This window comes from Macaca fascicularis, chromosome X (genome assembly GCF_037993035.2).
Source record: "Macaca fascicularis isolate 582-1 chromosome X, T2T-MFA8v1.1".
NCBI lineage: Eukaryota > Metazoa > Chordata > Mammalia > Primates > Cercopithecidae > Macaca > Macaca fascicularis.
Window position 1 is genome coordinate 44,013,099 of NC_088395.1, and position 27,813 is coordinate 44,040,911.

At 41.9% G+C, this 27,813-nt stretch overlaps 1 protein-coding gene and 2 long non-coding RNA genes across 4 annotated transcripts; 2 read left to right on the plus strand and 1 right to left on the minus strand.

Annotated features, from left to right (window-relative positions):
* Positions 1-1,829: 1,829 nt before the first annotated feature.
* On the minus strand, positions 1,830-26,825 carry NDP (norrin cystine knot growth factor NDP). 2 transcript variants are annotated; one of them, XM_045383419.2, is made up of 4 exons: positions 26,739-26,825; positions 22,437-22,573; positions 11,514-11,894; positions 1,830-3,082 (listed from the first exon to the last, which is right to left on the minus strand). In XM_045383419.2, exons 3-4 carry the CDS (start codon positions 11,685-11,687, stop codon positions 2,855-2,857), a joined length of 402 nt encoding a protein of 133 aa, XP_045239354.1. In that variant the 5' UTR covers positions 11,688-11,894; positions 22,437-22,573; positions 26,739-26,825; the 3' UTR covers positions 1,830-2,854. The 2 variants fall into 2 exon arrangements, with proteins under 2 accessions (XP_045239354.1, XP_045239353.1); XM_045383418.2 differs by lacking the exon at positions 22,437-22,573.
* On the plus strand, positions 2,949-18,697 carry LOC135969327 (uncharacterized). Its single transcript, XR_010584509.2, has 4 exons — positions 2,949-3,132; positions 13,843-13,952; positions 17,257-17,351; positions 17,906-18,697. It is a non-coding gene; the product is annotated as an uncharacterized lncRNA (long non-coding RNA).
* LOC135969328 (uncharacterized) lies at positions 23,338-26,825 on the plus strand. The gene is made up of 2 exons (XR_010584510.2): positions 23,338-23,508; positions 24,882-26,825. It is a non-coding gene; the product is annotated as an uncharacterized lncRNA (long non-coding RNA).
* Positions 26,826-27,813: the final 988 nt, after the last annotated feature.

The window sequence follows — 27,813 nt, forward strand, 5'->3', positions numbered from 1 at the left end:
AGATTATCAGACAGATTTCTAAGATGTAAGCTACTAAAATTATAACATATTTTAATTTTCTCATGCATAGTAAATGGAGAAGCAAATGAGCATTTCTTAGGCATTCCAGGAGTAATGTTTTAAACTGATCAATGTTTTCATTTGGTTCTCTCTCAATCCTTAGGGGTAGACACCAAAATAAGGCTAACTATGTTTAATTTTTAAAAGATAGAAAACAAATTCCATAGTAACTTAATACCCAGTAATGTCTGAACTCTCTCAGTTCCCAGGGCTATTTTTAGGTCTTTAGGGAAAATATAACTATTTTTCCCCTTTCTCAGCCTTGCTATTCCCCAATTAAACCTTACCCTGTCTCGCCACACCCTAAGATTCTGAAAGGAGCCAGGCTCCTTTCACTGGTGGCGGGAAGGAAATTAAAGCAGTCAGGGTTGTGAGGAGCAGGAAGTGTAGGTTCGAGTTCCAAATCCAAGAGTGTCTGTGACTTTCAGCCAGTTCCTTGTTTTCTACAGGCCTCCATTTGCCCATGTATTTAAGGAGAGAAGAGGATGTATGCTTTCTAATAGCTCTTCCAAGGCCACTGTCCTGTGATTCTTTAATGCTCCAAGCATATTCTGCTCATTTCCATGGGGGAAACTTTGACAGTAGACCATGTAATGGGATTTGAAGATACTATTTTCTATGGCTTCCAGATAATTTGGAAGATATGAGTCATATAACTGCCCCCTGTAGTCCCAAACTGGTAGGAAGGAAATAAAGACTAGAGTTTAAGGTATAGATTATAGATTCTCAAAGAAAATTGAGTTTTTAAAGCCAAGAAAATACTTTTTAAGGCTGGAAGTATTATTTTTCACTTTTTGATTAGCAACATGAAAGAACAGTCATAAATGTGACCAACAGTTAATACTTTCATTATCAGTTAAAAATTATAACCATTTAACTTTCAGTATTAAATGTAATTCCATTTATGACAAAATTCTTCATGTAATGGTCCAAATTGCCATTTTGCATTTGCCTTCAGAATGAGGAGAACCTGCAACTTAGTGGACTGGCTGGCTGTGTCACTACAGAGGTTAAGATCAAGGTCAAGATTTAGTAGCATTAGTTTCATTCTGTTTCAGAGCCATGAATACAAATTTAACCCTGCTGGCTTTCTTAAGAATGTGTGAAAGCTGTGCCAAAGAGTGTTCAAAACCATTATCTCTACTGGAAAAGTAATTCACAGGTTGGCTGTACTAACAGTGGGGGAGTTAATATCATCTCTGGTTAACCAGGACAAGGTTGCCCTGGAAACTGAATTGCCAAGTCTGGGTTTGTATTGAGATGCCTAAGATGGACATAGCATTGTGCTAACATCATGAGTATTCTTGTAATGCCCAGTAATATCATTGGATCCTGAGCACTGGACAGTCAATGGCACAGAAAGGTTGTTAACTATTTTGTCCTTCTGCTGGTTCTTCCAACTTCACTTATGGATATTTATTTTCTTCTGAGAAAAGTAAAGAGATTAAAAAGGAGGGGACTCCTCTGTTTCATTCCATAGCTTCCAAGGAAGCCAAAATGCATTAGATTTTGTGTTTATTCAATGGGCTAAAATCTAAAACTCATAATCAAATTTAATAAGCCCTCAACACCTTGGTACACTGATTTCAGAAAAATGTTCCCACCATGCATTCTGGAACCTCATTTCTCTCTCTCTTTCTTTTTTTTTTTTTTTTTTTTTTGACCCTTTTACCACATCATAGGAGATGCTCAAGTACTAGCTACATGTATGTTCTAGTCCACATGATAGTAGGATATCAAGTAGGAAAAAAATACTTAAACAGTCAAAATTTTGAAGATACTCTCTTTTTATTTCAAAACGTGGGAATAACTCAAAATTTGAGCCTCCAGGACCAAAACGCATTTGAACCAAATGTTCAGAAGACAAGCCAGGCCACCATTTTGGCAACACATTTCACATGGACAAGTGGATATTAGAGAATGATGCCCGCGACACGGCTAAAGCTATAGCACACCCACAAATAGATTCATACTTTGTTGTCTAATTTGCATGCATGAGTACGGTGCATTCTCCATGCCACTAGTACATATATGCCTTTTCCAGAGTCAGTGCAGGATCCGTATTTGTGCAAGTCTTTAAAAGTCTGCTCCCTTACAAAATTTTACCGTAATTTATCTGAGACAGCCTTCCCGTGACAAATTCTTTATGCTGCTTTTACTTCCAAAAAGTCATTTCTGAATAATAATTATAGCTGTCAAGAGTTCCAGCATCACATAAAAGAATCTGTTTGTTAGTTATTTTAATGTCAGTTCGCTGGCTGTGAGTAAACCTAGCTAAACATATCCACATGCTTGGTATCTGGAATTTGAAATCGGTAACCTTTAGCAGCAATGGCAACCTTAGACCAAAATGACAAGGTAAAAAAAAACATCAACAATAACAGAAGATGTCCCAGAAAGAGCTGGGCTTTTCTACTTTCCAAAGTAAATTCTTCCTCAATATGCACCAAACACTGACAACCTGACATGCTTGTGTATGAGGGCCCACTTTTTCCCACTAATGCTGAATTGTTGGAAACCCAAACAGCATCGAGATCCAAGGGAGAAAATGTCTGAATCTGAAAATCAACCAAAAGAAATTGTACCAGAGAAAGGAGATGGGAACTGCAAAGAAGTTCCCAGAGTATCTCTCTCTGTCAACAAGCATGTAGAGTCTTTATTACTAGAATATGCAGAGTCCCGGGAGAATTGTTGCATCCTTTTTTGCCTTAACTCTTTTCTTGCCAGTCTTTCCCTGGCTGGTCGAACTGCTTCTACAGTTGTCCCATCCAGAAGCCACACACAGCAGCGGGCCTCAGGAATTGCATTCCTCACAGTGACAGGAGAGGATGTACCGGTAGGTGGCAGTGAGTCGCATGCCCCCTGAGCATCGCAGCCGCAACGCCTTCAGCTTGGAAGTCTGGGGCCGGCAGCAGTGACAGGAGGAACGGAAGGGTTGCTTGAGGACAGTGCTGAACGACACCAAAGGCTCGGAGCGCGATGCCTGGCTGCAGTGCCCCTCGCACCTGGCCAGGAGCACCATCTGGGGAAAGAAGAGGAGGTGGTTACTCTGTAAGCCACAAGCTTAGCCAGGTAAAGCAGCATCCTTTGAAAGACCCTCACACTCCTTGCCAATTCCTGCTAGATTAGACCAGTGACTCAATGCATGTTGCAACACCCAGGCCCCTTTCAGACCGATTGAATTAAAATCCTTGGGGATAGGGCCCAGGCTTTCATGGTTTTCAAAGCTTCTTAGGTGATTTCTAAGTGTACTGAGGGTTTAGAACCACTGAATGACGCCCATCACTGTGATGTACAAGTAAAAACCAAAGAACAAAAGAAATTTCTCCTGACAGGTAGTGGTCTGCCACTGGCCCAATGTATTGCAATTCTACCTGTAGCAAAATGCAGAAAGTCAATCCAAATTGAAGCCAAGAATTAAATTAAAATGACTACAAAAAAAAAAAAAAACAGAAAGAAATTGATTTGTGCAGGAAATAGCTAAAGAACAGGAATATAGTTTCTGAAGAAGAAAATAGGATAGCCTGAGTAATGCTTACGAAGAAATATTCTGGGTGCTGCAATTTGGGACAAGAGAATGAAGTAGAGACAGAGCATGTTTGGGGCCCTGAAATCACACTTCTGGGTTTATGCATTGAAGGAGCCTGGGATTTGTGTAACTGCATCTGCATCTTCAGTCATTTGGGGCAAATATTAGGATGTACCCATTCTGATAATCTCTATTTCCAAAGATTGGGCTGGAATAACAGAGGCTATGTGCTCTTTATAGTAGCTGTTAATCTGGTTTTAGCAAACAGACACCTTTAAGAATCTGATGAAAACTACTAAAGTAATCCCCAGAAAAAATGTACATAAGTGCACACACAATTTGCATACAGCTTAACGGAATGGACAAAAGGATCACTTATGTATCTCATACATAAATCCTGGTATCCTGGGAGTTGGAGTCATGGGTGGGTAGGGTGGAACAGCTTGACTCATTAAGCTACAGAATCTTAATATCAAGGTGGGGAGGGGAGTGGAGAACCTGAGATTCTTTGTCCATGGTTATGTAAGAGGTTTTGCTTGGTGAATTTCATGTTAAGTGATGGAGGAAAAAAAAACCCTGGGCCAGGTATATTGTCTCATGCCTGTAATCCCAACACTTTGGAGTCTGAGGAGGGAGGATCACTTGAGCCCAGGAGTTTGAGACCAGCCTGGGCAACATAGCAAGACCATGTCTCTACAAAAAAATAAAAAGTTAGCCAGGTGTGGTGATGTGCACCTGTAGTTCCAGCTACTTTGGATGCTGAGGCAGGAGGATCACTTGAACCCAGGAATTACAGGCTGCAGAAAGCTACGATCAAGCCACTGCACTCCAGCATGAGTGACAGAGCAAGGCCCTGTCAGAAAAGAAAAGAAAAAGGAAAAGAAAAGAAAAGAAAAGAAAAAAGAAAAGAAAAAAATTGTCGTATAATTCCAGAACCAACAGCAAGATCATAAAAAGTGAAACTGTTCAAAGGAAAGATTAAAAGATACATATATATGCATGAAACCTTTTGACATTTACCTTACAATATTGTAGGAATTAGCAGTTATTATTAATGACTCACCAGCTATTATCTCTGACATCATCCTGTAGCGCAGAATTAAACACCCAAGGTTTACAAGAAGAAAATAGCCAGTCCATCTTTCCAAAAGGGAGAAAAGATGAATTCTGGTAATTATAGATTATTGGCATAGTTATCTGAGAATATGCTGGGGCTAAATCCAACAATCGCTTAGCAACCACCAAGGCAATATGAGATACTAGAAAAAAAAAAAAAAAACAACAGCAGGGCTTAGGGAAGAATAAGTTGGACTAGACCAGTGAATTTATTTTCTCTGAATGATCACAGAGGCAGAGAGAAAATAGCAGCTGTAAGCTGTTTTGATTTTTTTTAAAGCTTTTGATTCCATCCTATCTGCTCTTCATTTTGACAGGCAAAGTAAACTATCAGAAATGGTTTTGTTTGTTTGTTTTGTTTTGTTTTTAGAGACAGTCTTGCTATGTTGTCCAGGCTGCATTGCAGTGGTTATTCACAGGCATGATCATAGCACACTACAACCTTAAACTCCTGCCTCAGCCTCCTGAGTATCCAGGACTACAGGCATGCACCACTGTGCCTGGCTCTGAAACGGGTTTTGAGAGATTATGCCATAGGTCAGTAGTACACAGGCTAGTCCCTAATTCCCACCCCCATTTCTCTAATGAGAGAGAGAGTCTAAGATTTTCCTTAGTCTGTTCTCCTGCCATCTGCCTGTATGTGGGAAGAGTTGCTTGACACCACACCTTAGAATAACGTTAAATTTGCTAATCTCTCATCTAGATCATCTATTAGGTTGATTAAACAGTTATTCACAGAGTCACCTTCCATAATGGAGTCTTCAGAGGTGCAGTTTCAGTCTGGATGGACAAAGCAATCCTGTGCCAACAAACTTGACTCAGAAGGGCTAAAAATGATATGGGACATAATATCCAAATGATGTATATACAGGTGAACCAAACGTAGGCCTAACTGATCGGGCCATTAGCACTGTTCATAAAATGACTAAGTCAACAGCGTAGGGCCATTTGTAAATGAGCTAATCTGATTGCAATCTCACTAAAAGTTTTCAGGATGTCCAGCTCCACCCCCAGCCCACTCTGAAGGACAAGAACTCCAGGCACTGAAGGACGTGTGGCCACCTCCAATGGGCTGGGCCCCTCTTCCTCGGGAGCTGGACTGTTTGTGCAAGAAGAATGCACAGACATGTACAATAAATGCCTGCAGTAGTTCAGAATAAAATCCAAAATCTTGAAGAGGAGTCAAGGCTCTTCATGACTCAGGTTTCAGATGCATTTCCAGTCTTACTTCCAACTGTTCTCATCACTCTACTACCCACTCCCTACTCCAATCAAATTTAACTACTTAGGAGTCCAAGAAAGTGCCCTGAATTCTCCTGCCTCTTGCCTTTGCTTATGTCTTCTGTCTCCCAAATATGTCCTTTCTACCTTGCTCTGCCTAATAAAATCCCACCTATCTATCCTCTGTAGCCAAATTCAAATGCCCTTTCCTGGAAGAATAGACTATGAAGCAATTATTGGACCCTTGATGTTCTCAACACACACACACACACACACACACACACTCCTAGAAGGAAATCTATCTCTGTTTTGTGTGTTGAAGTGGTAAAGCAGAAGTTTGAAAGATAAGATCCTTAAGGGATGGAAGGAATAACCGTCTGCTCTCCTGGTCTACTCTCAGTACTTCACATTTTAGCCTCTGCCGTGTCTTACCTGTGTTTCAGCACTTGAACATCTCCTGATCTCTTCCAGATCAGAACTTCTCAGACTGGAATGTGAGTGTGAATCATCTAGGATCTTGTTAAAAGGCAAGGTCTGATTGAGTAGTTCTGGGCTGGAGGCTGAGATTCTGCATTTCCCATCAGATTCTAGTTGATGTCAGTCCTACTGGGCTGATGCCCACCCTTTGAGTAGCAGGTCTCTGGACCCATTCAAGTTTGAGGGCTCTGCTCTAGATGGATCACTAGATAACCATCATTTCGCTAATAAGAACATTTATTGAGCACTTACAATGTGAGTTATTTTATTCTTATAACAATACTACAAGAAAGTACTGTTATGATCTGAACTGTTAGGACGGATAAGGAAACTCAAGCTTTAGAGAGTTCCAGTAACTTGCCCAAACTCACATAGGTGGTAAAATGCAGAGCTGGAATCAAACCAAGGTCTATCTGAAACCAAACCCCTGACCCAAACCACTATAATACCTGCCTCCTGATACTATGTTTTCCTGAGGCATGTGCCAACTCAGACACTTCCTTATCTACATTGATTTGCCTCAGGAACCCCTGACCATATCCACAGACATACAAGTCTAACTTTTTCTTGTGGACTTCTTGGGACATTAGCTTCACCATCCCCAAGCTTATGCCGAGCTGAATCTTCCAAGAGCCTTGACTGACCAGATGCCACCATTAGCATCAGAATAAAGACCCACCTGTTCCATTCTAGAAGAGCGTTTTTGCGATTTTACTCCAAGAGAGTGGAAACATATTTTGCCTTTTTCGCAGCAGTGAACACTATGCACCCTTATTTCCATGGCACCTCTTGAAGCACCCCCTTTCTCCTCAGGAACAAGATCCACCCATGCTTCTTCTCCCATTCTTTTCCCACAGGCAGCCTCAATAACTCAGCTCATCTTCAGGGACCCAGGTCAACCTCCAAAAGATCTGTGCCAGGCTGAGGGCACCAAGAAAATTGCAACCAGGGAACAAAGCAGCAGAGAGATGGTGGGGGCTTTGAAAGGGTAGATGGGAACTCAGCTCACTCCAACTAGTCTGGTCCCTTCTCTCAGGTCATGAATCAAACAGATACAGACAGACCTTTGTGCACTGAACACCTCTCCTTCCTCTCTCCCCATTTACTTGTGAGCATTATGAAGGCAAAAAAAAAAAAAAAAAAAATTGTCTCTTTTTTCTTTCTTTCCACTTTAGAGTCTCCAGCACCTTCCACAGCACCTGGACATGGTAGGCACTCAGTATAAATTTGTTCCTTTTTAAAAATCAAATTATATCTCTCAAGTAGTCTATTGTATTATAAACACAATATTCCTGACTCCCTCCATTTCTCCTATCACACCATGAGCTTGGTGGGTAGCAGGAGAAGATGGCTTGGGGGTCCTGTTAGGAAGCTGTTAGGACTCAGCCCTTAGCATACCAGGTCCTTTTTTTCCTAGCTTTTGTCTCCCAAACCTCTTCCTCCTTATCCTTTGTTGTTGCTCTTCCAGCTCCCCACCTGCTCCTGTGGCCATTACCAGTTCAGACAATCATGCCCTGGTTCCATGCCCCGGTTCCACGCCCTGGCCTGGGGCCAGCATCTCCCACTCCTCACCCAACTGAGACTTTCCAGGTCTTCCCTGCCAGTTTGCTTTCCCACCCTCCCTTCCTGAAATCCCCTCCCTGGCTCAAGACCAAAGCTCATCCCCCTCCAGCCCCTCCTTCCTCCACTCACCTGGGAAGGGAGGTTAGCCAGACATCGGGGTTGTTTCTCTTTTACTTTTATCCTCCCTGTTAGCACCCAGCACAGTGGCTTACATTTACTTTGCTCTTCTGCCCCACCCTGTGCTTAACAAGAACTACAATGAGGTTCATTTTCCTAATCTTTTAAGGCTATAGCAGATCCCAGCAGTTATTGAGGTCTCAGTTGTGACTGAAATAGAAAATTGAGTCTAAACACCTGCTTAGTTTATAACGTCATCATCAAGATCATAATATCATCTACTCACTCAGCTCACTAAATGGCTATTATGTGCTGGACACTGCTGGATGCTTTACAAATCGCCAACACCCATACCCATACCCTCATGGTGACAGCTGTATTTTGCATGGGAAGAAACTGAGGCACAAAGAAGGAAGTTACTGAACTTCCTCAAAGTCACTTATTCGGCAAGCCATGGAGCTGGAATTGGAAACCAGGTGTCTCTCACTTCAAAGCCTGGCATGCCTCAGTTTTCATAGACATCCCCCCAGGAAGTCTGTTTCCACTATCAACTGCTCTTTTGCCTGTTTGCTCTACAGCCTTTACTCCAAATTTTAGAGAAACTTAGTCTCCCATGAAGATTTTAAATGAGCCTGCTACTCCCAGGATCTTTTGTACCCAATCCCAGGAGGTGCCACCACTTAAAACTATCAGGCACATCCTAATCTGTGGCCACACTGTCCTCCTTAGTGGGCCACTGTGGCCAGTCTTTTCTGCCTGACTCCCTCTCAGTCCTTTCCTAAATTGCTAGGAGATGGGCAGCTGGGACCTAGGACTGGCCAGCTGCAAGTTCAGGGCTGGGATGAACAGTCTCATTGAAAGCTCCCAGAAAGGCTTTCACTACTATTTATTTTTTCTAGAAACTTTGCTGAGTATAAATTATTACTGCCAGCAGATCGGAAGTAGAGCCTGAACTTCTATGTGATGGCTCCTACATTCTACTTGTGTTCCTCCAATACAAAGATCCAAGTAGTAGGAAGATGAATGCGGTGAGGCAGACATTGCCACTCCCCGGCTATGTGGTACCAAGCAATCTAATTACTTTGGGCTTCAGTTTTCCTTACCAGGATAATGGGAATAATAATGCCTGCCATCACAGGTTTCTTGGCAATGACTAGAGTATACAGTATGAGGTGCCTGACACATATTAGGTGTGCAAGCACGTATACTCCCTTCCCTGAGCCTGGGTCACATTCTCCCTTTCTTGTCTTTACAAGGCCAGATAATGGATAAATGTGAGTCAGGAAGCATTAACAATTGGCAGGCAAACAGTAGGCACACATTTAGTAAATAATGACCCTTGAACATGATGTCAAGGGAAAATTTTTATAGAGACAAAAAATCTACCCTAGTCTTTTCTTTGTAAAAAGAAGCTAGGGTAGATTGTCGTTGCCTCTTTTCTAGACACAGGTTAAATGTTTTATCCAAGTCTCTAAAGGCAAACAATTTCATTAAGTGAGACACATTAGAGAGAAGATCAGCCTGAGAATGTAAGAGTTAAGAATTATAGAACATTTCCAAATGAAAACAGTTTTGCTCCTGGATACATAGAGAAAAATCTAACCTAGAAAAGGTCTGGGTAGTTGAGATTCTGCCAGGCATATTTTATGGCCAGGGAAGAAAAGTTTATAATTGCAAGCACCATTTACATAAAACTATTGCTATATTTGGGATAGTTTGGGATGTTTGAAAACAGATTGTTCCCATGAAATTACAAACATTTCTCCTACTATCACAATTTTGCGCTGTTATTTGCCATGGCATTCTGGAAGAAACAAAGGTGAATAACAGTACACTAAAGTCTGTTTCTAAGACTCATGCTCAGAATTCACATGTGAATTTCTTCAGTTTGAGTTCATGATGTCTCTTCTTTGACCTTCGCTAGATTAGTGTGATTGTTGCCAAGGTACTCCTCCATCATTTCATCCAATCTTTCCAGATTGTTTTCTAGTTTTTATAGATGCTCCTATTTCTTTGCTCCTTTCTATCATAGTGACACTTTCTTTGAAATAATTTTAATTCCTTTTTTAAAAAAAAGAATCATGATTATGGAGGACAACTCAATAGAGAAATAAATTATCCATGGAATAAAATCCCCAAATATTAGTGCGGTCTGTTTCTGAAGATGGAGGGAAGGAGAAGCTAGTAATTGCTGCACTTCTCATGTTTTTTCTCCATTTCTTTGAGTTTCCTTTTCCTAAGGGGGAATTGTGGCCCTGCAAAAATTTACGTTAATCTATTTACTTCATTTTTTTTGTTCTACAAGCACAAATAAGAGCCAGAAAGTTTTTATTAAGTGGAAAATCTCTATTTTTTTCCGACAGTCATAGACCTTATTAATATAATGGTTAAAATGATTTAACCCGAATTCTGATCCTCCTAAACTAAAATGAATCATCATCACTGAACTATAATCAGAGAAATTAATGGAAATTTTCAAGGCATATAAGAGTCATAATGTCTTTGAATGGGGAGTGGAGGGATTGGCTTATATGGTCTTAATTCTAGTGACTGATATTATAAAAAATTCTTAATTATACTGGTAATTTCAAAAAATACTTGCCATATGAGCATGTTTAAGGATTTTCGTCTCAAAACTAAATGTACAAATCTCTGAGGTTGGGCTAAACAAATTCTTATTTACCAAGTGTGGACGAATTTCATTCATGTGCCTGTTTAGGGGCAGTGACAGTCGTGAGATCTCATATGTTCCACCCTACAATGTGCCTCCCTTTTGGGTGGTCCATGTTGCTGGCCACTCTTGGTGGCCTTTTCAGCATGATATTCCTTTGCAGACCACTGGGGCACAGATTGCCTCTGCAACAAACATGCATCCTTTACCAAACGAGAACGATTTGGATAAGCAATGTAAAAATGATAAATGATCATATTGCCACCTTATCTTTTGAAATCATTTTAACAGAAATGTAGCACCTGACGAAAGGCTCAGACCACAAAGCCAGTTATTTCACCAGCCAGTTATTTAAAAAATTCTTTAAAGACCCTTCCAAGAAGTATGTTCCACTGCTCAATCACACTCTTTGCATCCTCTTCCTCTTTATTGATGATGGAGGTAGAGAGTTATGATAACTTGTAGACTCTATCTTTTTTTTTGGAAAAGCACACTATCACTCATAAATGTCACAGCCAGGGGGCAAAGGACACCTGTCCCACTGGATGGGTATGCACATGATTGATTAGGCAGTTTTACTGACAACAGTGCAAAGCATGGGGGGAAATTCTAAAAGCCTCATTCTCCCACAAGCCCTGTGGGCCAGCCACATCATTTAAGTTTGGGCTATGATCATAGTTCTCCATCCCCTGACAAAGAAATATGGCTCCTCGCCTGTTTCTGAGGGAAATGCTCTCCTCACAGAGACCTTGATCTTACCTTTGAGCTACACTTGTACAATGGGTGACTGATAGAATCCACATAGTGATGCCTCATGCAGCGTCGAGGGTCCGAGTCCATTATGAACGAGCTGTCCGTTTTACTGTCTGTATCTCCCATTATCACCAGCAGGGAGAGCATAGAGAAGGATGCAGCTAGTACATGTTTTCTCATTGTTGTAAGGAAATACTTCTCCAGAAGAACAGCAGAGGGAGGCAGAGGACAAAAAATTGGAAATGGCTTCACCTCCTAGGATCCAGTCCCGTTCAAGGAAAGGGCAGGATCGGGCTGAAGCTTTCTGGTTGTCATTGTCCTTTATGTGCTGGAGTTTTGTCTTACTCTTTGCACTTGCAATCCATCATCACAGTATCTGCTGCACAGCTGGAATGAAAACAGAAATTATTTTCCCCAGAATTATTTACCCAGAACCACTAATGGAACCCAGGAGGTATTAAGTAGAATTTTCCCGTGTTATTTTGAGAGGAGAATATTGGTTTCTAGAGTGTCATTAGCAAAGGCTGTCATCCATCCCACCCCAACTCCCACAGCTTATGCTACATATTTATAACCATTTGGAGGTGGACACAATGGTTTAATGGAAGCACATGTTGACTTTAATTGCTGAAGTCCACGTTCCTAGGGGCAAGAATAGTTTGAACCCATGTTAAAGATTAAACATGTTGTTCTGGCAACAACGTAACCGAATTGGGTGGTCTCATCTTTGTCCTTGGTTGGTGGGGGCAGGAGGGTCTATTCAGTTTCTCATCGAGCTTTGGTGTCAACGTCAGCTTCCAGGGTTAGAGAGGAGGCAGGTCAGCACTAATGAACACAAGCCACGTCCCGCAGGGAAGCACATTTTCCATTTCCAAGTCCATACTCACCCACCCACCTAATTTTCCACTTCTGTGCTCTAGGCTCATCCTGTTTTTGTTTTAAGCCCCATACCACCCAGCACTGATGACAAACTGCATCTGAAATACACATTATGCTAACTGACCTCCAGCATAGTTAAGGTATCACATGTGTATTTGCCAACAGAGTCACATTTCTGCAGAGCCTTTGTAGCCTGGGCACATGGTGTAATTCGAAAAAGAAAGCAGTTGTTGGAACAGACTTACCATTAAAATAGGATCATGTTATACCAGTTTTTCTGAAATTTGCTTTGTTCTTTTGACCATACCTCTTGGACAAAGGACTAGGGTCCAGCGATCTCTCCAGATTACCTCACTAACTCCCCAGGCACGGCCAACACTGGTGCTTTCTTTCTTTCTTTCTTTCTTTTTTTAAATCACAACAGAAGACAGAAAGTATCAAAAATATTTTCAAACATTTAGGAAAATTGGGAGGGCCTGATATTACATCCAAAACAAAAGGAACATGATAATTAAAGCTTCGGGAAAACTTTCAAAGGTATTTCAGATAAAAGTTTGATCATTTTGTTCATAGGCAACATTTTCCTTAACTTCCTACTCATGAACAGTCTGAATAAACAGGGCAAAGTGTTGATAAAATCAAGATTAGGAGTTCAAGTTGCCATAAGCCAATTTATTTTGCACTAATAGAATGGCGTCAGACCCATTTAGCCTCAATCAGCTGTCTTGGAAGTGTGAGGCAAGGGATCCTAAGTGGAAAGGGGTGTGTGAGATAGGGCTGTTTCAGAGCAGAGAATGCCTGGCAATAGCAAAGCCTCAGCACATGTGCCTCAGGGAAGTCCTATAAATTGCAGGAAGGGCAAGGACCAGTAATGAGGGGACCCTCCTGGACTTGAGTCCTGGCACTGCCATTAACTAGCTGGGAAAGCCTTACACAAGTCATTCAACCTCCTCTAGCCCAAGTTTCCTCATCTGTAGAGGGAAGGAGTTGACAGAGATGGCATCTGCTGTCCCTTCGTGTTCTAAAATGCCACCACTTGATAACTATGGATTCAGTTACTGTCATCTCCATATGTATGCAGTGAGCCCAAAGTTGAGGAGACCATATTCCAGTACAACTTTGCACCACTTTATGTGCATGCTAAGAGCAATATCTCATTGAAATGAATCAAATCTGTGCCCAAAGTTTCAAATCTACAAAGGATGCAGAAGATCATGTTTGTTTTATTTTCATCTGCATAATCTAGGTTTTCCTATACATGTTACCTTGAAAATTGCCAAGACATCAACTCAAAGAGCCAGAACTTTCTTGGGGTCCACATTCAGCGGATGAAATATTACTGACCATTTCCCAAGTTTCAGTGTGACTAAATTATCCCAAGTGGTTATCTGTCTCTTTGAAGCCTTAATTAGTGTCAGAAAGAGAATTGATTAGATTTCACTGCTTCGGTCTACAGATATTTCCCCCAGGAGTCAATGGCAAAAGGATGAAGAGAGAAGCAGACATTCCAGTCCTGGCCCTCTTTCTGTACTGCCAGCAACTTCTCTTCAGAGCCATGGCCAGGAGGTATGGTTAAATGAGCAAAGCAAATTAAAGAAAATCATGTATAGCATGATGGCAAAAACAAGCTACATCAATAACAAAACCCTACATATATGTATGCATGAGTGTATTTATTGGCATTTCCACTTTCTTCACAGAAATAGGAAATAAAAAGGGCCCTTAAAGATAGAAGAGAATAAAAGTCTCATTTAAGAGAATGAAAATTAAAGTACCTTGAAATACATTGTTCAACCAATCGGATTAACAAGGATTCCAAAGTCTGATCATGCACCCTACTGGCAAGGCTGTGGGAAAACAAGCCCATTTTGGAGAAAGTTCAGTATAAATTGGTCCAAACTCTGTAAAGGCCAATTTGGCAATACCTTTTAAAAATGCAAATGTATATAATTTAGACCCAGCAATTCCACTTCTGTGAATTATCCTACATGTGAAATCACATGAGCACATGGCTGAAATAGCATAAAATTGGAAACAGCATAAAATATCCATTAATAGGGGACTGGTTAATTATATTCTAAAATATTCACACAACAATATACTGACCAACTATATATGGAAGGATGCAGAAAGTCTATGCACTGATTTGTGTTAAAATGCGGAGAGATAAAAACACATATTTGTCTAGTGAAACTCTGAAAGGATACCCAAGAAACTAACAAAATTAGTTACTTGTGGTAGTTGAGGGACAGGCATGAGAGAAGGCTTTTCACCATATATCTTTTGTATTTTCAGATGTTTGAGCTTGTGAATGTATACTTTATTTAAAATTTCATTAAGAAAAACAAGGCTTTCGGCCAGGCACGGTGGCTCACGCCTGTAATCCCAGCACTTTGGGAGACCAAGGCGGGCGGATCACGAGGTCAAGAGATCAAGACCATCCTGGCTAACACGATGAAATCCCGTCTTTACTAAAAATACAAAAAATTAGCCGGGCGTGGTGGCGGGCACCTGTAGTCCCAGCTACTTGGGAGGCTGAGGCAGGAGAATGGCGTGAACCCGGGAGGTGGAGCTTGCAGTGAGGCGAGATTGCGCCACTGCACTCCAGCCTGGGCGACAGAGGGAGACTCCGTCTCCAAAAAAAAAAAAAAAAAAGCCTTTCTCTTTTAAAAGCTCAGCTTAAATCTGGTAACTAAGTTAATAGATGTTTCCTGTTTGTGCCAGTTTGAGTATTTTAAAAATATTATATTGTTATTTCTTATAATTACGGGAAGACATGCTAGTCTCTTAGTCAAATACTCTTCCAGGGCGACCACATAGTTCTTTTACATTACTGCCACCTAGTAGCACCATCCTGAATTGCAAGCACAGTTTAAAACTTTTTCCTAAAAATGAATAAAACACTTTGCAAGCAGATATTATGACATTTACACAGATAAAGAGATAGTTAATGTCACATACAATGTAACTTGATCATCTGACTTTCTCTTTGGAGATGGTGAGCTGAACCCACACGTAATATTAAAGAATAAAAGATTGACAGGAAATGTTGCTTTACCATTAATTCTGAGAAATAGATTTTTCATTTCAACACACTCAGAAAATGTGACAGTTGTTGTCCGTCCAGTTTTTATCTTAAATTCTGAAATAAGAATGTAAGCAACAATATAAATATGCCACAAAACTCACAGAACCCTCAAAACAAAAAGATAAGATTCTGAAAACATAACCTGGGATTTTTTTTTCTTTTTCTTTTTCTTTTTTTTTTTTTTGCCTTAAGTGTTCAAATTGAATGAACCAACACTGTTGTATTGAAGAAGAAGTAAAACTGAAGCTCAAGAAAAAAGCAATGCTCAGTCAAGTTGTCAACATTGTGTTGCTCAGGGTGTGCATAGGTGAGAATGTGCAAAGTATGGGAGTCGGAGGAAGACCTCACAAAGAGGAAAATCAGGAATTCAGCAAATGTACACCACTGAGATCACCACTTTCTGACAGCCTAGGATTACCTCTGCCTTGTAGCAGCTTCCGTTGTTTTCTCAAAACTAAATTAATTCCAGTTTGCCTTAATTTTTTAAGCCATGTGTCATAAAATCAAATGCTGCCTACGAAGACTTAGAACCTTGGCCCAGGCAATAATAGATTGAACAAGAGAATGACTCTCTTGCTGAACTCAGTAGCCTGTGGCCACTCTATGCTCTGGATACAGTCTCTGAGACATGGACTTGGCCGACGTACAGAGCCCACATTCTAATAGCTCCAATGTGGAGCCTCTGCCGGCAGGAGAGGCACGTAGGCTGGCGTGCCCGACTTTGGAGCTACCTTCCAAATGATACCAGTGGAAAAGAACAACTGGTGCCCAGATTTCCCCACCTGTCATCCTCAGCGAAATAATATAGCAGAGCTTACAGTGGGCCCAGCCTCCTGGGTGAGAGATGGTGTTGTGCCCACAGATCAGCTCACTCTTGGGCTGACCTTCTGGCTGGCAGAGGGTAAAGTGCTGGTTTCACACAAGTTATCTCAGCAACAGGCTAAGACAAGTGGCATGTGCCAAGAATGGCCTTATTCTTGACTTGCTTGCCAGGCACAGGAGGGTGGTACTTCAGTATCCATATTTCCCCCTGTGCTGTTTTCAATACTAATGTATACTGATATTCCTCTCTGTGGCTTCTTTCAACAAATATTTTTTAACATGTATTTATTGAGCACCTACTATGTGTCTCCTTTTGCTGTAGCAGATAAGAGATAGGGTCAGGGGAAAAATATAGCTCCTATCCTCGATCCCTCTTCTAGCTCACTAACTCTGCAGGCAAAGAGTTTTGGCCTGTTGTTTTCCTGGATGATTTTTTAGACACATTGATAAACTCTCTGAACATCTAATTTGCATCCAATATTCATTGCATCGTTTCTAAGAAGAACAACTGAAGCAAATAAAATATAATGACCTTGGAATGGAGTCAGTAGGTCAGCCAGAATTACTTGATATTTACTGTAATTTTTTTAAAAATTATGGTATGAGGCATAAATAAAGTGAAGATAGTAGAACATAGAGCCTCTATCAAAGAAATTGCAAAACCATCAAAGATTTATCAGCGGAAGAAAGCTTGCTAGATAACCCTAGATAAAACTTCATACAGTACTAGGATCAGAAAAGCAAGAAACCCTAGGTCTAATTCAGACAGTGTGAAGTGTTAAGTAGCCCCTTCCCAGGAACTCAAAGGATTCCAGTTGGATCTAGTCAACTAGATGCCTTGGAGAATAAGTCAAATGCCTCTTCCCAAGGCAGTTAATTTATAAACTGTAAACAGCATGTTGGATTTTATAAAGCATCCTGTGCGCTCAATGAATGGTTTTTAATATTCCTATCTGGCAGCACATCAGTAGCAGCCAAGGAGCCAAGCCTGGGCTGACCCAGAGGCAGCGGCAATGACTGCAAACGCTGCTAGGCCTCCAGCCTGCCAACTCCAGGTATCTCCAAGAATGGGCAGGCACAAGGTCAGTGGGGAGGAAGCAGTTCTGGCTCCTTTCATCTCAGAGATAGGCACATTTCATGTGTCTATTCTACAGTGCAGGGGTGGTGGGGGGTGAGGGAATAAAGACAGCAATGACTGTCCCCAAAGTGCTACCTTAGGAGAAAGAAGACAGCATTCTTGTGATTAAATAATAGTCCTCCAGTCTGTGATAGGACTCTGTGTTCTCCCAACCTGCACTACTAGCCAAGTGTGGCCAAGCACAGCAGTGGGGGTGATGGAGGAAGAAAAGAGATGGGAGAAACAAAAGGGATGGAGGAATATGGCCAGGGAAAAAGGCAATGAATTACAGTCCTGGGGTAAATAGTAGTGCTAAACTGAAGGACTAGAAATATGAATAATTTGGAGGGTGGGGAGATGAGCCAACTGTCAAGTGCCCCCACCTGTATGTATGTCCTTGACTTGAATAGTTTTACTGTCTGAGGAGGGACTGGAGTGGGAGGACTCGACCTTGAGCCTAACTGAAGCTTAAAATCCTGATTTTTTTTTCAGGCATTATCAGGAACTCCAGAAAAACATCTCATTGTTATCCAAACTCCCACTTACCTACAGCTTTCATCTTTTCCTCCCTAGACCCATTGCTTGCCTATGTTGTTAGTGTTCCGTGTCCCGATACTGATTTGAAAGAAATATGGGATAACATTTCGCTGCATTCTGAAATCTACAGAGCATTCCGCTGTTGCCTGCTCTGGTATAAGGATGGCTGATCTGAAGATCCGCAAGCCCTGAGTCCTACCCTCCCATCATCGGCTGTGTGATCTTGAGCAATTCACTTGCCTTTTCTAGGACTCAGTTTCCTCACTTGCAAAATGAACAGATTGGTCTAAATGCTTTTATGTGTCTATCCATTTCTAACAGTCTCTAACTCTACCCAAGTTTCTCAGAGTATAGCCCCTGCCTTGGGGCTACATATTCCCCAAAGCAATCCTACAAAAAGGTTCCCTTCTTACTCAAGAAGTTAATGATTGCAGAAAAGTTCTAAGGTGGTGCCTGAACCAACACTGAAGCCCAAACTATAAGTATTTGCCCCTTGATGAGGCTATATTGGTGGCCTGAAATATAAACAGCCATTAATAACCATTTGACTGAGTGCTTGCAATGTACTAAATAGTTTATAAATTAATAATACCCTGTTAATCATAGGAAGTGCGCTGGGTGCAGCGGCTCATGCCTGTAATCCCAGCACTTTAAAAGGCAGTGTTGGGAGGATCACTTAAGCCCAGGAGTTTGAGATCATCCTGGGTAACATAGAGAGACTTCATCTCTACAAAAATAATAAAAAAATATTAGCCAGGCATGGTGGTACATGCTTGTCATCCCAGCTACTTGGGAGGTTGAGGTGGGAGGATCATCTAAGCATGGGTGGTTGAGCCTGCAGTGAGCTGTGATCACATCACTGCACTCCAGCCTGGGCATCAGAGTGAGACCCTATCTCAAAAAACAAAAGTTAACAGTAATAATAATAATAATAATTTGACGTAGTTAGTGAGGATATTTAACCAGTTACTATTTCTCTTAAAACTGTCTTAAAATTTGTGGCGTTTCTGTCTAGTATCCACCAAAGCATAAATGGGGAGAGAAGAAAGGCTAATAATAGTAGATCATGCTAGAATTAGACTTCTTGCATTTGATAATGACAATATAGACTGAGTTCCACCCTCTTGCACCTTTCTTCTGAAAGACCCTTATTTCTTAATTGAGCTTGAGCCACAGATCCTCATACTCTAATGAGACGATCTGTGATACTCTGGTTCAGGATAGAAGAGAAAGATTGATTAGAAAAGTTGTCTTGTCTGCAAGTAGAATCAGTAGTCTTGGGGTCAAGAGCAAGGCCCTGTGCTTGGTAAAGTATCTACTACACAGCTTCTCTGCTAGGGGAGGTACATTCCAGAAGCCCTGGGCTGGGACTTAAGTCTAAAAGAGTTGACCACTGGGTATGGCACTTGGATTCTGTGTTGAGTATCTCTGGGCTTCTGTGGCCCACAGATACTGAGAAAAGACTCATTCTGAAGAATGGAAAGACTCATTCTGAGTTTTTAATAGTTGACATAACTAATTGACTTTTAGAATACAAACCTTGCATAAACTGGAAATGACCAGGTCAGGTTACCCAAGTGTCAGGAGGTACTTTTCTGTTGAAGTCTTTTCCTCCAGGGATTTGATTATTTCTGTAAATCCAGCTACCCGACTAAAAGCTGTGACTGAGATGGGGATGAGCTGTCAGAAAATGCTTAGGGGTGGCCTTTCTATAGTGCCACAAATCAACAGCAGCCCTAAACACAGAGTCCCCTTCTATCCTTTCTCAATGGGGAATTACAGTAGGCAGAGAGCAGGTCATGGGAGAAGTAACAAAAGAAGAGGAGGAGGAGGAGGAAGGATTCATTCTGAAGTTCAAAATCTGCCACTGCCCTTTCAATTTTTTCAAAGAGCACAATTTCAGTCAGGGAAGAATCCCTTCATTTCACCCACTCCCTCCCAGGAAGCGGATTTTATATGAGGAATGACACACACTGCACTGCTCACCTTACATAAGACCCTTTGGAAAGAAAATAGGAGAGTTCTGAGACACCCAACTCAGAGGACTCAGTCTTGCCAAAATGCATGAATGTACATTCTCCCTGTGGAAAAGAAAAGGTGCCAGGTGTTCTGGGGACACTCGTACTGAAATAACTAAACACTTGTTCTTCTGCTGTACTGCTGGCGGTGGCATGGCCTCAGGAGAAGAGAGGTGACCAATGTTAGCTCAGGGTACAGGCTCCCTTTTACCCTAGAGCCAAATGAGCATGTTGGCTTTTCTTCAAAGAGTGCAGCAAAATGTTTCCAAAGCTGCGTTTGAACCTCCTCACCCGCAACAGTGTTTTGGAATGGTGGGTAGTGATCTCACCTAACAGCTGTAGAGCCCTTAGTTAGGAATGGGGCATAAACAATAGGAGCAACTCAGTGTTTCCATTCCCCATTCAATTTGCCTTTTCTGCCCAATGGTGGGATTTGAATACTGAATTCAATCCCACTGCAATCCGGAATGCTCCTAGACTGAGACATATGTCAAAGGGGCAAGGTTATCATAAAAATCACATAAAAATACATGTCCCTATATTGCTGATAACCCTGAACTTGTCGGGGTGTTGGTTTTCTGATTGTCTTGCTTTGCTTAAACCATGCAGGCTGCAGCTATGTCTTTTGATTGCCAGCTTTCCTGTAACAATACTGTTCTGCTGCCTTTGGATTCCAAACCTCAAAAGAAAAATTTAAATTCTGAAAAGGAGTAATTTTTCATAATTTGGTGGGGAGGGGGGATTGAAATCACAGAAATGTAACGAGTCCTAAAATATCCTCTCAAGTTTTAAAGAAAAATTGGACTTTGATTAAGGATTGGATTTCTTTGATTCTTTACATCCATCATAGTTTGTGGATACAAATTATACGTGTACCCGCATAATTAGGTACGAATGTGTGTACCTCCATTTTACTTCGAGTTGAAGATAGGGGATGTTTTTTCCCTTGAGGAGTTGACCTCCTTTTCAGGTAAAGACAGCAACTTCAAACGCCTTCCTGGGAGGCAGAGTAGGTGAAATAAAGGGATCCTTCCCTTTCTGAAATTGTGATATTTGAAAATATTGAAAGGGCAGCAGCAGATTTTGAACATCAAAAATAATCCTTCTTACTTCTCTTTTGTTACTTCTCCCATGACCTGCCGTCTCCCTATTTTTATTCCCTACTGATGAAAGGATGGAAGAGGACTCCACGTTTAGGGCTGTTGTTGGTTTGTGGCACTGTCGAAAGGCCACCCTTGAACATTTTCTGACAGCTCATCGACTTGCTTGAATGTCTTAACCTGTTGCCCTTTCATTTTTAAAGGATATTGCAATTGGTTGGATCATGGCTTAAAAGAAAAAGTTGGGATTGAGCCAGGCCTTGGAAGAGAGCAAATTGTCTGAAAAATTCATAGCTTTTGTGGAAAAAAAAAAAAAAAGAAAAGATCAAAATGTTATCTATTGCAAATCTTATACCCAGTTTAAAGCTACTAGTCAATGTTTATGTCCAGATTTTGCCATGAGGGTGAAATGGACCCCAACTGGATGAATTCCTGATTATGAGCACTGGGGATAGGTCGCCAACTGAAGTTACCCATTCTTTGAATTTTCTGAGTCAGCACTCTTCCTAACAAGAAAGTAGTTGTTTCAGATTGCAAACTCCATCCAGGGTTTCACGTTCTTACTGTTGAAAATGGGTCTGGGGGTATGACTCTAGTGACATATCCTTGACCATCAGGCTCTGAGAACCTCTGATGAAGGGGACAGTACACATGAATGATGACAAGCAAATGACTGCTGGAGACACAAGAAAAAAGCTTTGCAGATGCAAGGGAAGCTGGCATCAGAAATCATGCCATCGGCACAATCTTCCTCAAAAACTCAACTGTGTGGGTGTGTGAATTTGCAGCATGCAACCTGCACAGCCAAGTGAGTACTGATTGCAGTTCCAGCCTACCCTGCCCTGCTGCACACGCATAGGGGTTTTGGAAGGATTTCCCACCCTTTGTTTTCTCCTGAAATTAAACACAGAAGTTCATGATTGCTGACCTGATGGGCGAGGAGTGGGTACTACCAGTTGAAACATTGCCACTGGCAGGGGCAGACAAGAAAACAGGAATGCTCTTAATGTCCTCCCAAAGAAAACCTTTGATGGACAAAAGAGTGGTTGTATTTTTACCCTCTCCCTTCATGCTGCCAGGCGTCTTTAAATAGATCTCTAGCCTAGGGACTTGTATGGAATAATTCATATTAAAACCCAAGAAGTGGTAGCGGAGGGGAATTGGTTCTTTCTTCTCTTTCTTTCCCTTTCTTTCTTCCTCTTTTTTACTTCTTGTCAGGCTAACAGGGAAAGACTCATTTTAATTCAGCTGCTTTAAATTTTTCCTTTTGGGTCTTTTAATGAACTTTAGCTAATTTGGAAAAGACGACCAAAGCCCCCAGAAAAAGAAAAGGAATAGGAAGCTGCCTGGTAGCTTGCTCTTTAATACCTTTTGGTCCCAGGGACATTAGCAGCATCTTTTAAGGATGTCACAGGGAGGTTTACATTGAGGCTCTTAAATGGGAATCTCTAATTGAGAGGTCCACTTCCTTCCATTTGCAACTCATCAACGAAACTGTTGTTCTGCTGTTAAGAGACAGAAAGAAAGAAAGAAAAAATCTCCCCGCCCCCCCTCCGCCCCATCTCCAAAGCCCCATGCATTTTTTAGTTCGGATCAACCCAGAATATATTTCTCCCCTCTTTCTTTCACTAAACGGGTTTCATAAAGACATTCGGGTCTGTGCTGGCCAAATTAGAAGTCCTGTCTCTCTTCCTTTCTGTTTGGGGAGGGAGGGATGTGGGAAGGACAGACGGGGAAAGGGGGCAGGGCAGGGGCCAAGGATCCAGAGAGCTTTGTTTCAAACCACTTGTCTCTCCCCCGAATCAGAGAATAACCTCATTTCTCTTAATGTAGGCCGAAGTGCATCCAGGCATTCCCATAGCACTCCCACTCCAAGGCCTTTGCCGGAGATGTTCGGGTCACTGTGATGGTATGCTGGTCCCTGCCAACCCGGTCACTCCAGTCCTGCACTCGGCAGCCCAAAGGGCAGCTAAGCCATGTGGCTGCTCCTCTCTGTGAGTGGATTCAGGCTTGGGACTACAAAAAGCCCCCCAATCCTATCAGCCCGGCAGAGCTGGTGCCAAGAATGACATCCTGGGAATACTATGGAGATGGGGAGATCTCATGGGCTGTTCTCCCCGGATGGAACAGGACCCAAGCTGTCTGGAAAACAGGCAGAGCAAAGAGCCAGCTGACAATGGAAGGAGCTCAGGCGAAGGGAAAAGGGGGCGGGCTGGGAGCGGTGGTGAGCAAAAGAAAAGAAAAGCCACATGCCACCCAGGAAGATTCCAGGACTGGCGGGAGGAGGTGGCGGAGGAAGGACTTGCAGGAAACAAGTACCCAGACATGGCACTGCCAGTCTAGCTGGATTCTTTTCTGAATTAGATTATGCGAAAGAAAGAAGGGAAATATATAGCCAGCCAGCTGTTCAAAGGCTTACAACCTTGCTTTTATTGTCCGGGTAAGTTGGTGAGGTGGGGCATCAGAGGAATTCCAAACATACCATCCCAGAGAAATTTTAATATGTTCCACAGTGTCATACACGAAGAGGAAATGACAGCTGATCACAGTCAGGACAGGCCATAGCAACCCAGGCCCTGGAGCTCACCCACCCTCTCTCACAGCCCTGCTTCCCTGCTCTGCCTTAGCACTTCATAGTCTGTCCACCTGGCTTCCCATCCCCTCTGCTCCCACTGGCCGCTGAAGAGAGCCTGGGCAAAGAAGCAGTCTCTGACTGTCATGGGAAGAGGTGAGGATGGGCTTGAAGGCCGCTGGCCAAGAAGCTGAGGGCTGGCTAGGGTGAGTCAGGCACCCCAGGGAGTCAGAGGCATTTTAATCCAACCACGGGGGATTATCTGCTGATAAGGACCAAGTCAAGGACCCTGGTGATGCTGTTTTCAGGGTTTTTTTCTCCAGTAACCTAACCGAGTGATAAAACACCATACTGGGTTATTTGAAAGCAACACTGTGTAGGTTATGATGGAGACCTAGGTTTGGGGAAGAGTTTCCAACAGTTTCTTCCCAGGGACCTCTTGAATTTAGGCCAGGCCCAGAGGTCATTGGTTTTGATATTGGGGGTGGGACAAGTAAGTGGTGAGGGATAGTGACTGCATCTTCCTCCATATGCATGTTTCGAATTCAATGATTCATCAAGTGGCCCTGATGTTAGCTACTGAGTAGGTGACTCACACCCATCCCCAGTAGAGACAGCATATGGTCCTTTCCAAAGAGTGCTCCGGAGAGCAGAGAAAGGATAAACTACTGTCTTTTTCCGGGATTCTTCTACCCAGGCTGGAAAGATCTAGGCTGTGTTAGCTGTGCAAATGACATGTCCCCAGGATCTGGTGAAAAAGGCCAAAGGGGAACCCCTTAATCATAAATGGAAAGAAAGCCCACTGATGAGCAAGAATCATTTCAAGTAAATCTGGAAACCAGTAGCTGTTTTAAAGAATTCTTTAGAACAAGGAAGTTATTGGCCACTTTACCCATTGGCAATGCCCATTTCAGTTCCAAAATCTAACTAGAGATGGCATATGGACTGAGAATTAGAGTATGGGACAATGTCTCATTCACCTTTGCATCCATCAGGACTAGCATAGCACTGGGTATCTAGAAAATGCTTAATAAATATTTATTTTAAAATTGATGAACTAAATAATTAACCAGAGAATAATAGTACTTGAATTGTGAGTTCTTAAAATAGAGTAAAGATTGCTGGCCACCATTGGTGGCTATAATTCCAAGAAACTCACCACATTTTTCAAGGGCCCAGGAAAATAAATGACTTGGAAATTGTTAAATGTATTGAAAAATGATTTATTTTTCCTTTGACAGTGTCATTGAAACTCGAATTAAGATTGAAAACTCCACAGGCACACTTCCATCTGTGGGTGTCAGCTGCTTGGTACACAGTCGTAAGAAGGCCTCAGCCAGTTCTCCCGTTACCTGAACCAAATGTATTTTTAAATAAATGATGCAAAACATTGCATTTTGTGTTCAAATACTCTCATGTAATGATCTGAATAATAGTTTAAGAAAATTGTTTTGATTCAGCTAAATGCTTTGCTGACAGCAGTTTTTTTTTTTTTTTAAATTACAATAAAATTTTATAGCAATGGAATCCATAGTCTTTTATGGCTTTCTTGAATAATGAATACCCCAAAGTTGTGAATTAACCCATTCAAATATCAGATTTTCATTCAGCGATGCTTATTAGGCTAGTTATCAGAGAAAATCAGAAAAGTTTTGCATAAATTATGTCCCGATTTGCAATGAAAACTGGCAAACAGGACCGTAAAGTTTCCTTGAATTAGCAAGACTGATGAGAAGAAAATGAGCAGATATTTGAATCTGGTTTAAATGCTCATTGGGAAGCATTGTGCAGTCCCCGCTGTATTTGGTTGACACCCACAGCAACCCTGCATTTCAGGCATCTCTATGTTTTCAAATGCACCTGGTATTTAATCTTATGTGTTGGGGTAATTTGCCAATGCCAGCTCCTTGTAATTAAAATACACTAATATTAGAAATGAAAAGAGACATGTTTCACAGCAGCCATATCTGTTATTAATGAGTTACAAAGAACTGTACAAGGGACTCCCATCTTGCAAATAGCTTCCTTTCTCGCACCTGAATCTCAGTAAAGATGGGAGTCTGCCTCTCATGGAGGCTTATCTGGGTTTGTCTATTACAATGAGCCTCAGTTACTGGGCGTTCTGAGTCATTAACATTCTGTACACAATCAAACTTCCCGTCCCCCAAGAAAGAGTTATGCCCAGGCCTCCTACAGCTCAATTGTTCATTTAAAGAGAGAACTTGTATTCCAAAGTTTGAAAGAAACCTCAGAATATTCCTCAGGTAGGAGTCATTCCTACAGGTCCTGGTCCCTGTACTGGTGGGAGCATCCTTTCCCCGTCACTACTTGAACATCATGCTGCAGGGACGAGCTGATGACTAAAAATAACCCCCTGCAATAAGTCCAAGGCAAACAGCATGCATTTCCTCGGACTTTTTGCCCAATCAAAATCATACAGTAAATCCATCCTCATCTCCTCCCGGTGCTCCCAAATGCATCTATGGAAGCGAAGACCTGCACGCTGAAAGAAGAATACAGGGGAGCAGGATTCCTGCAAAGCGTGACACAGAAAGCTAGAAATAAATGTTGCCTATTGTTTGAAGTCATTCTGAGCACTCCGGCAGAGCCCTGGCAGGAGATCAGCAGCATACATAAGTAGTAATAAAAGTAAACAGTGCGCTTTTAAACTCGCAGTCTTGCCTGCGTTAATAGTGCCCCCATTGTAAGTGGGATGAGGGTGCTGGGGAAGATACTGGGCTCCATGAATCCATGTTGGCGAGTTGCTACTTCGCAGCCCCCTTTCACGGGGTCAACTATAAGAACCATCACAAAGTTATATCTAACTACGCAGAGAGTTTGAAAAGCAAAATCTGTTTAAGTCAAACCAAAAGATATTTTCAAGCTTTTCTAGGAGGCTCCCTGCTCTGTCACAGACTTCAAAGACCCGTTCATTTAAGAAACACAATGCTAGCATGCTACAGATTAATGCAAATTAAAGTAATGCAAATTTAAGTGGTATTTAAAGGTTGTCTCTTTGTCTGAGAGGAGGATGAAATGCTCGGTTTGGAAAGAAGCGATTTCCTAGGCAAGCCGGCAGCGCTTGTTTTCCTGCTTACCTTAGGGGAACGCAGGGCTCCTTTCTTCTCAGACTTTTCTGAGAGCTAGAAAGAGGTCCTGTTACTTCCAAATGCTTTTGTTCTTCTGTCCCTCTGTCACATGGCTTGCCTTTTATATTTGCAACACACAAAAGTTAGGACTGTTGTTTAAGCGACACAGGGAGAGAGAGAGAGGGGGAGAGAGAGAGAGAGAGAGAGAGAGAGAGAGAGAGAGAGGGAGAGAGAGAGAGAGAGAATGTCAAATGGAAAAGTGCCATTGCAGTCATATATCAATCAGGCGTGCGGCCGCAGCAGCGCACTAGCAAATGGGAATGCCACGGAAATGTGAGGCGCTCGTTATCGGGGACTCAGCCGCTGCCCACCGCTCGGCTCCCTTCCACGGAGCATCTTACGATGGGAACAGCGTAGCAGAACAAGGGCTAGGAAGTTTCTTTCTTTCTTTCCTTTTTAATGGTATTATGGAACTAATAAGAGGCCAAATGAATATTCTGAATTTAATTCTTTTGCAAGCATGTGGCTGCCATAAAGATGTGCCGTCCGCAATAGAGACGCATAGTTTTGGAAATACAAAGGCAGAGTGGCATTCTGTTGAACCATTCGGCAGCTGACTGTGATGAAGTTGAAATTCTAAGTAAGAGAGGGGAAAGATGGGAACCAGAAATTTTTTTCTCAGGCGATGTTGTTGAAGCAAGTGCAAAACGCTGCCCTATTTTATCACGATGTGTGTGGGTGGTGAGAGTTCTTTTTTTCCGGATTGTTCATCCATTAAATGATTTTTAGCAGCATATACATGATTAAATTCACAATGGCACTTTAATAAGCGCCTTCATCTGCATCATTTAGAATAAAACTTTAGGTCTGATTTAGAAACAATGAGAACGTGTGTTCCGTGACTCCTTGAGCTATATGAAGGAGAGACTAATAGATAAGGCTAACCTATTACACAACAACTAGTAGAAAAGCGACAAAGGTAACTATGTGTGTGGGTTAAGTACCTGCAGCTGAATCATGCTGTGTTATGAGCTGTAGGACTACAAAGGAAAATATTTCATAATTCTTGCCCTTTAAAAGCTTA